The sequence below is a fragment of the Tetrao urogallus genome, assembly GCF_951394365.1.
Source record: "Tetrao urogallus genome assembly, chromosome: 1".
In the NCBI taxonomy this organism is placed as follows: domain Eukaryota; kingdom Metazoa; phylum Chordata; class Aves; order Galliformes; family Phasianidae; genus Tetrao; species Tetrao urogallus.
This window is the reverse complement of record NC_136813.1, coordinates 117,423,809-117,437,374: the sequence shown is the minus strand read 5'-3', so window position 1 is coordinate 117,437,374 and position 13,566 is coordinate 117,423,809. Positions and strand designations below refer to the sequence as shown.

At 48.4% G+C, this 13,566-nt stretch overlaps 1 protein-coding gene across 8 annotated transcripts in view; it reads right to left on the bottom strand.

Annotated features, from left to right (window-relative positions):
• The window catches only part of ZNF384 (zinc finger protein 384), a gene marked incomplete at both ends in the record, with an annotated part of 49,791 nt that overhangs the window by 13,711 nt on the left and 22,514 nt on the right, over window positions 1-13,566 (bottom strand). For 2 of the 8 annotated variants that reach the window (XM_079544149.1, XM_079544151.1), the window contains 4 exons: window positions 941-1,271; window positions 1,590-1,830; window positions 1,983-2,049; window positions 4,804-4,856. In XM_079544149.1, coding sequence (XP_079400275.1) covers window positions 941-1,271; window positions 1,590-1,830; window positions 1,983-2,049; window positions 4,804-4,856 — 692 coding nt within the window. Of the gene's footprint in view, window positions 1-892; window positions 1,272-1,556; window positions 1,831-1,982; window positions 2,054-4,803; window positions 4,857-5,837; window positions 5,898-6,236; window positions 6,275-13,566 lie in introns of those variants that run through there. The other 6 variants (XM_079544152.1, XM_079544153.1, XM_079544154.1 and 3 more) reach the window with 6 other exon arrangements.

Here is a 13,566-nt window from a genome sequence, read left to right as displayed (position 1 = left end):
GAGATGAGCTACGAATCATATATCTCTGCTTTGACTCACTGACCTTAACCAGCCCTCAGAACCTCAGAAACACACATCACTAAATACCCATACTGGCTCCTGCTTCCCAACCAACACTGACCATCACATCCCCACCCTAGCACTCATCTGCTCTGTCCAGCTGCCACGTTCTCAAAAATGTTGTGCTCCTTATTACCCTCTGCTTTAAGTACTTCCTCCTAGTTAACCTCTCTCCCTTTCCCAGCACTCACTTGTGCAAGTTCCTTAAGCCACATCCCTCCAAGCTCAGAAACCCAACCTCAAGGCTCAGAACGCTCTCCCCTCCTATCAAGTAACTTTTGGGCTCAGTAACACCCTTACATCTAATTCAGAACAGAACTTTTTTCCTGTTTTGTTGGGAATGCTGAAACAGTAAGACAGCACATGGGGCAGGGCACACAGGAACAGATGCTATCACCACAATTCACTTCAGCTGTGTTCCTTCACTATGGAGAATTTATACTGGACAGATCGGAGTCCTCATTCAGGGGCATTCAGGTACACTAGGACTCTCAACCACACCAGAAGTGCTCCAGGTGCACCAGACAGTGCTGCACTCTGCAGTATGCCAGCCACAGCACCCAACTGCAGCATCAAGGATATGGCTCAGCCTCTGAAGGAGCTAATATTAACTAACCAAGCAATACTAACATTCATATGTTTAGAAAACTGAGGTTGTTCACTACAAAGAAGATGCTTAGTTTGGGGTCAATCTACCAGCTTGCAAACATTCCGAATTATCAAGAAAACTCAACCCTCTCTGCAGCTAAGAGTTTCTCTATTCAGGGACTCTACAAGGAAGAGGCAAAGATCTCTCCCACCCCCACGTAACCCTCCGAAGAGCTGAATATACCCCCAACCCCATGCAATGTAACAATCATGGCTTAAGCCTGCTCCCCACCTGTATGTCTTGCCATCCTTGTGCTGGTCCTCATCATCCTCATTTGACAGCACAAAGGGGTCGCTCATCTCTGGCAGCCCCGATTCCTGCAATCGTTTCTTCTTCCGGCCCCGAGGCGGTTTGGGGGCAACTCCCCCACCCCCGCCCCCCCCCCCACCTTCGGAGAGGGTGGTTGTCCCCTTCTTGGTCAGATCAGGCACCACCTGGAGGGCTGCCTGGGAGCCAGGGGGTAGTGCAGAGACGATCATGGGAGCTGAGATGGGAAAGGTTTGTGCAGAGGAGGCTGTAGTCACCAGGGAGCCTGATGGAGAAGTTATCACGAGACCAGGACCTGAAAACAAAGATGCAGGTCAAGTATTACCCTTCTAATGATCTCCTCATCTCACAGAAGTAAGGTTTATACATCTACATTTAAAACAGAAGAGCAGCTTAACATCTCCAAAACATTCTCAGTCTTCACAGCTAGAAGTCAAACATCAGCACAGAGGCTAGACTAATAGACTTCCCAGAGATTCACAGTGAAACTACGCTTAGAGGCAAGGCAGTCTACACCATCAGAAATGCTCGGGATGATCTACAGTCCCGAGAGGATTTTCCAGAATCCTGCACTACACACATCCTGGCATCCTCCTGTTGCAGAGTTCCCTACCTGCTGTCATGAGCCCAGCAGACTGCACTGGCACCACGGTGATGTTCTGAGTCACAGGGGCTTGGCTGTGTGGTGTCAGCTGCTCCGGCTTGGTGTCAGAGTCCATTGCAATGCCAGTGGGAAGGGCCACTGAGGTGGGCACTGTCAGCAAGGCAGGGTAGTGGGGGGGAGCAAGGCTGCAGCCCTTCTCTGTGGGCAATAGCTGCTCCTTCATCTTGTTAATAAACATGGTGTTGTCAATCTAAACAGGTGGGAAGAACAGCTTTTAGAATATTGCAGTACAGCCTCTTCCAGCAGTTGGCTGAGCAAGAAAAGCAACAGAAACATGCATCATTCACAAACTTCTAATGTGAAGCAACATCAGCAAAATGGGTTGAAAGACAAAGATCTTACCTGTCCCGAAACCGTGGGCACTGCTGGCCAGAAGTACGGAGAGGAGTTGAAATGAGATTCTTCCATCCTAGCTGGGCACAGGGGGGAACAGGAAGGGGGAAGGGAAGAGGAATGGAGAAAAAGGAAGACAGAGACAGACGCACACACACACACACAGAAAAGGAATATTAAACCCAAAATGACTCCAACAGGGAACTGCCTCAGTCTAATGCTGTGACAGTTCCTTAATCTCCCCTTTCTCATTTAAGCAGTCACTCCCCACTTTTGAGCTATCTACCCAAATCCTGTTATTTTCAGGGAAAAAGTTATCTGCTATTCCCACAGACTTAGGCCCATACCTCTTGCCTAGTAGTTCTCCATGCAAAATAAAATTAACAATGATTACACCTGACCCAAAACACCTCTAATATTCCCCAACTACCATCCACCCAAGTACATGGCATAAAAGATCAAGTCTGTGCACGTGCAACCTGGCAAATACAGCTGAAAGCCATTTTTCACCGTCACAACCATCCTGACCCCAAAAGCAGTGAAAGTTCTGGACCTTGCCTGTCCCTCCACCCCAGTTCACTAAGGATCCAGATGCAGCAAGGGCACATTAGCAGCATGTTGTACAGGAAGAAGGACAGGCAGAGAGAGGGAAACAGACTTGTCCAAGATAACAGACAGCCACAGAAGACCAAGCAGTAAAACTCAAGGCTCCTAACTTCCCGCAGCACTCTGCTCTGACCACCCCAGCCCCACTCTTATAAGAAAACCAGAAATGTCACTCAATCCTGACAGACAAGATCCACCTCTTTCATCCAGCAAGACAACAGAGCAGGGAAACAACCTGGCTGCCCTGCTCCTGAGGTATCGAGGTATTCCCAAGAGGTACCATGTCAAGCTCTCTGTTGCCTGTTGCAGTCCTGTCTCCAGGATAAGAATCAGTAGGATTCTGCCCTCAGTCTAGTGCCCACTGCTCAATCTCAGCTCTCCATGGACAAGTCAGACACCAGAAGATAGTCCTCTGAGGACAGAGGCTTAATCTCTTTAGGATCACCTAGCTGAAAGAATCTATTTTACTGTTCTTTCTATTCTAATCCTGTCATTCCTCTGTGTAATATCATTATCGAGAGCAATTTGCAATGCTCTCTAGATGCTATTGAAAAACTAAGAGATCCACAAAACAGTATTTTCTGGAGTAGATGTACCTGTTTCTGAACAAATATGGCAAAATCAGCAGGCAAAATAAATGCAATAAAAACTGTGCTCAGTGAACATTACATCTGGCACAGCAAGCTGTTTAGATAAAGCAAACACTACAGGTTTGCAGCTATCTGCAAATCGTACCAGTCCTATTTCTGTTATGATGTGGCAGTAGACTAATTAACAAGTAAATATTGTTTCTGAAGGACCTATCTCAGTCATCAGATAAGCTAAGGAACATGCCCCAAGAAGCATGAAACATTTTCCAGAAGTACATTAGGACAGAATAAATACATGTGGAATTACTGTGTATGAGCCAAAACGCAGAGATAATTTTCCTCTACGTAGAGAAGCAGTATTTAAATGAACCAAATTACCTGTTAATTTTGTTTTTATGAATTGCTCACGCAACAGCAAAGCCAAGTATTCCTGCCTCACTCACTCACTACAAATCAACCAATAAACACACTTAGGAATGATTTATTTACCTTGCATCAGTGGCATGCAGACACACTGCTAGCTGCCTGACTGAATTACTCTGGATTTACATTGCAGCAATTCAATCAGAATCCAATGGGGCACATGTCTTTCCTTTGCTTCTTTTACTGAAATTAATTATGTATTCTGTCAACAACAAGGCTCTATGTACATAACACCCAACTACACGACTGTTTGCTTCCACAGGAAGAAAAAATACATGTAGAGGATAAGGCCTTCCTTGGCAACTGAGCGCCACCTGAATCAAGAAGTTTTTTTTTGGCTGGAATGTAAAGGAGCTTCGTTGTTGTTGTTTTAAATCAGTAAGCTCCTATTTGCTCAGCTAAAGAAAAGAAAAAAGCCAACCCTAAGCAAACCTGGTTACGTAAAAATGAAGTCTCATAAAGTAATCACATACATTTTTTTTTAAATAAACTTGGTAATTGTCAAGTCTTGAATCCCTCAGACTCAACCGTAAACTTCAGCAGTAAAATGCAAGGACATCAATTTCAAGAAAAACCTCACAACAACTTTCTTACTTAAGGAGCATAAAGCACGAAAGGCACCTCCACCTTCAGACTGTAAAATCCAAATGAGCACAGACGGGTGGCACGCAGTGGCCTCCTGTTTCTATCTAGTTCCTGCCAGACCTTCACAAAGCACCCATCTTTTGTTTGCTTATTTACAAACTGCTTCAGTTTAAAACCAAAACAAACAAAAAAGCCCACACACCAAGAAAAAAAAAAAAGCAACAAAACAACACAAAAACGAACCGAAGAACCAAAGAAGTTCTCAATAATTCTCAAAAGGTGACTATGCTGTTTTCACTAAACTCTCTAACAATCCTTCTTCCCATCCAGCAGTGTTTATGCTTGAGCAGCTATTGGACTCAAAAGACTTGGCTTGAAAGACTGAGATGTAATGAAGTTACAAGAATGTGAAGAAAAAGGAGAAACAGTGTAAGAGTCAAAGCTGTCATGCAGTCTCACTAGCAAGCCAATCTTCCAAAGAGAGAAAACAAAGATAAGATTCCTCTACCAAACTACCATTCTAATACCCACAGATGTCCCTCCCCTATCCCACTTTTAAGCTAAAGGACATTTTGAAAACATGCACCCCTATTCATAGCCCCCACTTTAACACCACTCACACTTACTTTACCAGAACTCTGCACGCAACCCTTCCAATTGCTCTATAACTATCCCACATGGGCTGGAGCTTCAACCCTGTACCACAGCACGTTCCCACTGCAGTGCCTTCATCATCCCAGCTTCCACAAACGGGCCAGAGATGGGACCTTCTTCCTATTCACCAGTCTAGTATCAGACAGATGTCAATGTACCCTCCTGATATAAACCAAAAACACCTTCTGTGTACAAGCCACAAATGTACATGCACCAAATAAACAACTGAGTGAACCAGAGAACTCACAAGGGACAAGGAAACTGAAGTTTATATCTCAGAGAACTTCACAAAGTCACATACTTAATGGGCTGGGCTTATACTTCTTTGCAGGTCATCACTTTTAATCACAAACACACAGATAAAAAGCACGTGCAAGTAAACGGTGAGGCAGAGGCTGTGTTTCTGGAAGGTATAATCAAGGTTGGATATGCAGATATTTAGAGATTGACTTTAATGTAGTTTCCTTTATTCTCCAGATACTCAGCATTTATTTATACGTAGTGTAGAGCTTTCATCTGACAAAACAATTATTGAAATTGTCATTCTGTGTCTGCCCAATACCTTTGGCCAGTAAGAGTGAGCTTTTGGGCTCAACTACTGCAAAATGCTATAGATGCTGAAGGCCACACAGGATATGGGACCAAATGCCAAAGTGCCTCCCCTAAGCTCCTCAGTACCAACAAGTTCAAGCACTGCTATGCCTTTAGAACAAGCACATGCAGATGTACATCAAGAACACCCCAAAGAGAATGGGCAAACCCTGAGTCCCAGGCCCCCCAGCCCACACACCACAGCTACAGCAGCATTGGTGCTGTACCAGACATAGGGGCAGCCATCACCCCGGCCGACCAGACCTGGGCAAAAGCCTCTGCCTGGCGAGGAATCGCCCGGCACCCCACCGGCCCCATCCCCTCTCCCACCCCTGACCCCGAGGTCCCGTCCCGAGGTCCTCCCTCCTCCCTCCGGCTCTGCGCGCCCTCAAGCCCCGGGCGCGTCTGCGGGCACTGCTTACCCCTCTCACTCTCCCTCCTCTTGCATCGCTCCTCCTTCCAGGGCCGTCTCTGCAAACAAACCGCCAGGGTTACGGGGCTGCTTGGAGGCCCCCATGACGCGGGCCGCCCCTCGCTTGCAGCCCCCCGGGGACGGGCCATGGGCGGCGCGGGGCTCCCCGCGGGCACCGGCCGGGATCGGAGAGGCCCGCACCCACCTCCCCCCGCAGGGCCCCGCCACCGGGACGGACGGGCGAGCGGACAGACAGGCGGCCCGCTACCGTTTCCGCTTCCGGAGCGCCTCGAAGCCGGAAGTGCCGCTTCCCCGGGCCCCCCCGGCCCCGCACCCGCCGCATTACCGAGCACCACCCCCCAGCGGCGACCCCAACCCCGACTCCGGCGGCGGCCTCCTCACCGGAAAGAGGAGCGGCGAGGCGCTTCCGGATCAAGAGGAGGAGCGCGACTCAGCTCTTCCGGGGCGCCGAGCGGAGCGGAACGGCGTCATCGACGGCTTCTCTTGAAAAAGAGGAGGAGCGGCGGCAGCCGCCGGCCTAGGTCGGCTTCCCGGCGGCGGGAGCGTGGTGGGCGGGCGGCTGGGCCGGAAGCGGGGGGCAGAGGTGGGCGCGCGCCTACCGGAAGCGCGGGTGCTGGCGAGCGGAGAGCCCGGGTTGCGGGGAGGGCGGAAGTAGCTGTGGCGGCGCGCGGCGCTCCCCAGCCCGGCGTTGAGACAGCTTCCGGCCCAGGAGGCCTCCCCGACGTGACGTGCGCCGTGCGGGTGTGCGGCCCTCGTGAATATTCATAAGAAATATGAATATTCATGAACGGTCCCGCCCCTCCGCCGGGCTCCCGTCCACGCGCCCTCACCTACCTTCGTCCGGGCCAGCCGTCGGAGGCCGGCGCCGGGCGTCTCTTCTGCGCGGCTCGGGGCAACCCACCGCCTCCTGCCCTGCCCCGCGCCGTGTCGGCCGACCTGTCGCCCCGGGCCGGACGCCAGAGCCCTGCGCTTCGCCGGTGGCCGGGTCAGATGGCCTCCTGTCGCCGTGTGGGCCGTGCCCCGCAGTTGCGCCGGCTCTGGCACGGCCCCGGGCTCGTGGCGCTGACACGCTGGCACGCAGCCCGCCTTGCAGCAAGGCTGTTTTCTGCCAGCTTTGCGAGCCGGAGCGCCTCAGCCACATCAGTGCTGTAGCAGACATAAGGGAGAGGCCAGGCTTAAAGGAGGCAGGGTAACCCCCTTTCTGCAGTTGCACACAGCATAAGCGCACCTATATGGTTTTTTTTTCCTTATTATTCACAACTTGACGCCGATGGGGATGGCAGCTCACAGTTTGACAATGTGGTTTCTCAGATTAGGCCCAGCGAGACTGCTCGTGTTGCTGTGCAGCGTGCTTGGCTGCACATAAAGCAGTAGCACATCCTTCAAGCCTTGGTGATGGCACAGGATGAGGCATGAGGCTGTTCCTGGACAACGCAGTGCACCTTGAATTGGAGAAGTCCCACGCAATCATGAAACCAAGCTGGCTATTGCAGCCCTACCCTGCCCTAAACTTTTGTAATTCAGGTGCTGAGAGACTTTTGGATATAATCTACTTCATTCCACCATGTGCAGCAGGACTAACTTTGGCACTGGAGCCACCTTCCGGGTTAAATTAGGTTCCCTTCTCATTTATGTTATTACTCGCCAAGCATTTGGCTGAGCTGTTTCAGTACTCTGACTTAACAAAAAACTTTTCTTTTTTTTTTTTTTAATTGTTATATGAGATTTGTGCCAGCTTGGCCTGCTGAAACAGCTCTTCAGGGCCAGCATGAGTAAGAGGGTGGGACCAGGGAGCACACAGCTGTAGCAACCCGCATTTGGGTTGGCTAGGGTGATCATGAAACCACAATATCCGGAGTGCTGGGCAAAAGGAAATCTCCTGGTGGCCAAGAGGTAGTGCCTGCCTCACCCAAAAAGGTGCTGGGACAATGGTCATCCCAGGCAATGCAAAACTTCTTCCTGTGAGGAGCCAGGATTAGCTCTGTTCTTAGCAGCAGTCACGTGAAGGCAATTGTTGATTTATTTAAATAAAAGGAGTTGGCAGACTAATCAGTTTGGAAATTAATTTCCTTGTTAATCTGGGGGTTTTGACTTGCTCATGAATATTCACAGACGCTCATCTCTTTTATTTTTTTTCCTCTATGTAATTTACTTTTGTGATTGTCAGATCATCTCTGAAGGTGACATTTCTCATTCTGCAACACAGCAAATTAATACTGTCTTATGTCTCAGAAGAGGAACTTTGGCCTGACACTGGTGTCTCTTATGTCTCTCCTTTGCCCCAAAGCCCCTTGTAGCCTCTCTGCACTTCTCCTTCCCTTCTTCTGCTGCCTAAAAACAAATTAACCTGAGGGTCTCAGAGAAAAGGCTGGCCTTGACTAGGTAGCTGGGAGAGCTAGTCAAGATGTCCTGCACGAGGTAAAACCACAATTGCCATGAGGAGTGGGACAGGTGGTTAATTTTCCCTTACTATGCATGGAGTTTCTGGCTTCCCACCCCAAGCACTGCTAAGCAATTTTCAGAAGCATGTGAAGCAGTGTGACTAACATCTGTCACAGGCATTTGATTTCTTTATCTCCTTAGCAGATAAAGTAAAAGAAAGAGAGGTGTGTTTCTCTGGAAAGCACACCTAACCTTTTCACCTTCCTTCCCAACTATTGGGTGCCCCCCTGTACTTATCCTGCCTGTCCTTGTTCCTTCTATGTGTCACAAAAAAGTATCCTGGCCTCTGTCTCATGCTACTCCTTGATGAAGCGTGCTCATGTCCCACGTGCTTGTCCTTAGAGCTGCTGGTGGTTTGCAACACCTACCAGGTGAGCTAGCCTGAGGATGGTGCTGGTTGAAAACCCAGATGGAATTGGTGCAAGCAGCTCTGAAAGTGCGGTGGAGTTCCCAAGAGACTGCATTGAGACAGATTTGATGCAGCCTTCACCTATGTAATGTCCTGTCCTTTGGAGGGCCAAATGCTATGCAAGGGGAGATGGCAGTACCACACCAGCTGCAGGTTCACCTGGCACGAAGCTAGGCTGGTGAGTGGGAGCAGGGCAACTAAGAGGAGCTGGCAGTTATGGGGCAGGACAGCAAACAAGCAGAGATGAACAAGAAACTGGGGGACGCAGGCAAGACCCAGAAGGGGGTAGCAGGTGTAGGCTAGCAGGCCTCAGTCCTGGGAGAGGGCACACAGCAGAGCTGAGCACCTCCTTCCTCTGAGGGACCAGCTCATAGAATCATAAAATGGTTTGGGTTGGAAAGGACCCCAAGGATCATCAAGTTCCAATGCCCCCTGCCACAGGCAGGACCACCAACCTCCGGATCTGGTACTAGACCAGCCTGCCCAGAGCCCCATCCAACCTGGTCTTGAACCCTACCAGGGACAGCAAATCCACAGCCTTTCTGGGCAGCCTGTTCCAGCAGCTCACCGCTCTCTCCATGAAGAACTTCCCCCTGACATCCAATCTAAACCTTCCCTCTGTGAGCTCATGACAAACTCAGGAAAGAAACTATGTGGAGAAAGGTACCTGAGACAAAAGCTGCCATAGCAGCTGCTCTCCCACAACCTTTCTAACAAGCTTTTCAACTCAGCTTTGACCAGGAGAGAGGCAAACACAACTCTACACTGCCTGCCTGCTCGATTTCCCATTACCCCCTCCTGTCACATCTATTTGTCACAATTCCCGTCTCAGCTCTTTCTGCTTCTCTGATGTCTTCATCCCCCTCCTTTCTCACCACTCTAACACAGGAAACACCTACCTCTGGACCTTCCATAGTCACTGGAGGCTGCTTGTGGCACCACTGTATGCTCTGTGTTTGTCTTCTGCCTGCATATTAACCGCTGGTCACAGTGGCCACTCCATCAGTGTAAGTGTTAGGCTGCACAATGGGGTCCTAGTGGGCTGGCAGACCTGATGCATTCTATAATTAACCTCTCTTGCTACTTGAATTCACTGATGGACAAACGTGTTTAGAAAGAATCATGATGTGGTGACATCCATTTTAAGGATGGAGGCTGCTCATTCTTGCTCAAATTTTCATCTGCTTGTGGGACAACATTAAGTTTATCCCAAAGCCACTGTTTTGTACTCACAAGCCAGTGAGTACATTTCTCAGCAAGGCATGTTGTCCTCACTCTTTCAGAGAGCTGACATCTCTTTGGCAATCGGCTGATTAATTCCCCTGGCAGCGCACACTAGAGAGCATTTCAGCACGTCATTTCTGGCTTTCTTTCCACTGCGTGGAAATAGATTGCATCTTTCCCTGCTTGGTAGCTTCTCTAGTTAGTGTTGTAAGATTTGAGTAACTGAGTTGTAGCATTATCCTGCACATGCTTGCCCTGAATCATGGCATTGCAGCCGCATCTACTCTTTCAGGGGCAAGAAACCACACATCTGGGATTTACTTTGGAACCTAAAGCACACACAGTAGCAATGTGCTGCATTTTTCATCGAAGGAAGCAGTTGCTCTGGGACACCAGGGTCCCTTGAGCAGGAACATGGTAACTCAGGGCTCCTGGGATTCATCAACCTTAGCCACAGACCTCTGTGTTTTGTTTGGCCACTGCGATAAAGGCAATTATTTACCAAATTTCCTGGCCAGTGTGTCATGAATACAAGTCCCATCATTTGGAAGGAGAAAAAGGAATCACTGGACATGTGAAGAAAGGCAGAAAGGCTGTGCCTGAGTACCTTCAGCACAAGAGAAAAAACACTGTCACATCAGCAGTGCCTGAGGGGGATCTCAATGGCATGGCCACAGCCAAAGCATACCAGACAGGCACAGACAAAACCTGTTCCAGTGCAGTAATAGCTACTCTGTGGCAATAACCTCAACAGGCTTAAATCAAAGTTGTTTTTATAGATCACCTCAAAAAGTCTCAAGTATTCAGTGATTCTGTGATTCTGAATATTATCCAATCAAGCAAGCTTTTCAAGCATGACATATGCCTGCAACCTAGGCTGCATTAGCAGAAGTATATCCAGCAGATGAAGGGAAACTATAATTCTCATCCATGTGAGATGTGTGAGGCCACATCTGGAAGGTGTGAGCTGAGGTTGCAAGATGCATGTCAACAGACTGCAGCACATCCTGTTAAAGGGCCCCACAATAGAGGGCTGAAGCACACAGTGCACAAGGATAAGGCTGAGAGAGCTGAGAGAAGGCCAGAAGGGTGTCAGATTGCTGTCTGAAAGTTGAAGAGAAGATGGAGCCAGGCTCTGAGGAGGCGGCAAAGTGAAAGGACAAGAAGCAAAGGATGCAAGTTGCAACAGGGGAAATTCTAAACAGAAAACCTCTCCCTCTTGAGAGCACTTTAGCAGTGGAACAAGTGCCTACAAAGGCTGCAGAATCTCCACCCCTGGAGATGTTCAAAATATGGGGAGAAATGCCCTGAGAAGCCTGATTTGGCTTTACACTTGTCCCGCTCTGAGCAGGATCCCTGAGGGGACTGGACTATATGCTTCTGAAAACTCCTTCCTGCTTGAATTTTTCTGTGAGTTTGTGATTTGATCTGTGCTACTGATTTGCTGTGAGCAAATGTCCAGTGTCCTCATAATACTACAAGCCAGAAGGGTAGTATGCTTGTTTGACCCTGTGGAAATGCATCTCTGTTGACAGTAGCACTGGCATCGGCAAAGCCCTGGTACACGAACATCTCTTCTCTAGCTGGCCTGCTACCCTTTGTAGCTCTTCTCAACCCATCTTCCTTCTCTTCCAAGTACAGGCACATCTCCTAGCAGCAGGACCTGTTTGGTTTGGGGATCACTCCCTTAACCGTGACATCCATATTCTTCTGAACAGCAGCAGCCACAGAAATGTCATTCAAAATGCATGAGAGCATAGTTGTGGATGCTTGGCTGATGCCCTCCTCACATCATCTTCAGTGCTCTCCAAAGTGCTGCTAAAGCGTCTCCGGGTCTTTACAGCTGCCTTGAGCCATTTTTCAACAGGAAGGATGATGCTGAGGAAGGTGGGAGGAGAGAGTGGAGAACAGTAAGTTGTATCAGGGCAGAAGCAAAATTCAAGCATCAAGACCAGAGCTCTTCTTGCTTCTATATTTGTGGTTTTACAAAACTGGCAAGTCTGGGGAGCAAAGATTTGCAGCAAATCCATCAAATTCAAGGTAAGTATGCGAGGAGTGGAAAAGGGGAGCTATATTTCAGGAAGAGAGAAAACAAAGTACTCAGGGCCTCTGCAAACCCATTAGTCTAGTCTTAATAGAGTGTAAGGTTAAGAACAAATTACAGAAGGAAAACAAAATTAACTCTACAGCAGTAAGTGGAAAATAGAATCAAATACAGGATGGCTTTATCAACAAAAGCAATATGTGCCTTTAACTTGGTCTTTTTCTTTATACCTCCTTTCCTTTACCTGGATGAAAAAAAAAAGAACTTGGTAGAACCAATCTAGCTGGATTTCAGTAGGGTATTTGCTACAGTATATGGTGGAAGGCAGATGTGAGGTGAAATGACAGGAGTGGTTAGGAGCATTTTAGATGGGTAAAACACTGGGGAAAAGGAGGTGATGTGTTGAGTCAAAAGGGAACTGCCACCATGGAGCAATGTTACTGGCCTTGGGAATAATTCTGTTTGCAGTAATGGCTCTAGCTCAGCAAAAAAAGCAGCATGAAAAGGAAGTTTGCTGATTAAATGCATTTAGAGGAATTACTCACAGACAGTGTAAGGCCCTGTTCTTTGCTCCTGCTAACAAGAATTTTTCTTATGTAGTGAGATTCAGTGGTTAGAAATGACAGAAGAAAAGACTGATCTCTGTGCATTCATCACTCACGAGGTGATTATGAAGCACAGATGTGACGTGGTCACAAAGACAACAGCCTTAAAAAGATCATTACGTGAATCTTATTGAGGATGGTGTTTACAATTTGTCAGAAGCAAGACAGGCTCAGAGCTGGCAGCAGTGCAGAGGAGCTGCAGTAATAGAGTCTACCTCTTTGCTTCCCCTGCTCTCCCTGTGAGAGGATGGAGGGAGGTTGGCTTCTTCAGCTGGGCAGAGGGCTACTCCTTCCCCAGAGACCTTCTTTCAAGGGTAAGAGATCAGTCCTCAGTCTAATATTCTTAATGCAGAAGATTTATTGGTTTCCATCCCACATGACATCTTCTCCCAGAAGCCCTCCGAGGAAAGAAGTTTAAACCCCAGGATCTTAAAAAAGGCTCAGTTCTCTGGAGAGGTACAGAAAAGCCCCTCTGAACTCAGTGTGTGGCATGCCTGTACAGACAGAAGACACGACAGTTTCATTTTTGGGTTCTCAGCATCAGGCGAATGGCTGATGGTTTACAGGACAAGGTTAGTGCTGGACTAACACCTGGCCTGTGAGGAGGCAGTAAGCAGAGCTTGCTATAGCTTGTTTCTGTCAGTGGTTTCTGAGGTCTGCTTAATTTAATTGAAGGAAATGAAACTGGGGTGAGACCTCAGGCAATGATCTAATTCATCATCCTGACCCAGGGACAAGATTAAGTAAGCACAGCTCATCCCTGACAGATATTTGTTGAACCTGTTCTCAACAGCCTCCAGTGACAAGACTCCCTTGGCCAATCTAGTCCAGCATTTTACAGCCTGAGAGTTAAAAAGCTTTTCCAACCAGGCAGCTCAAGTCTTCACCAACGAAAATGAATCCTCTGATTTCAGAGGCCCCATTAGAAATGCCTTTTCACTCCAATGGCACAGTGTTCTTGAACCAGCTGTAAACACTTTTTGGCAA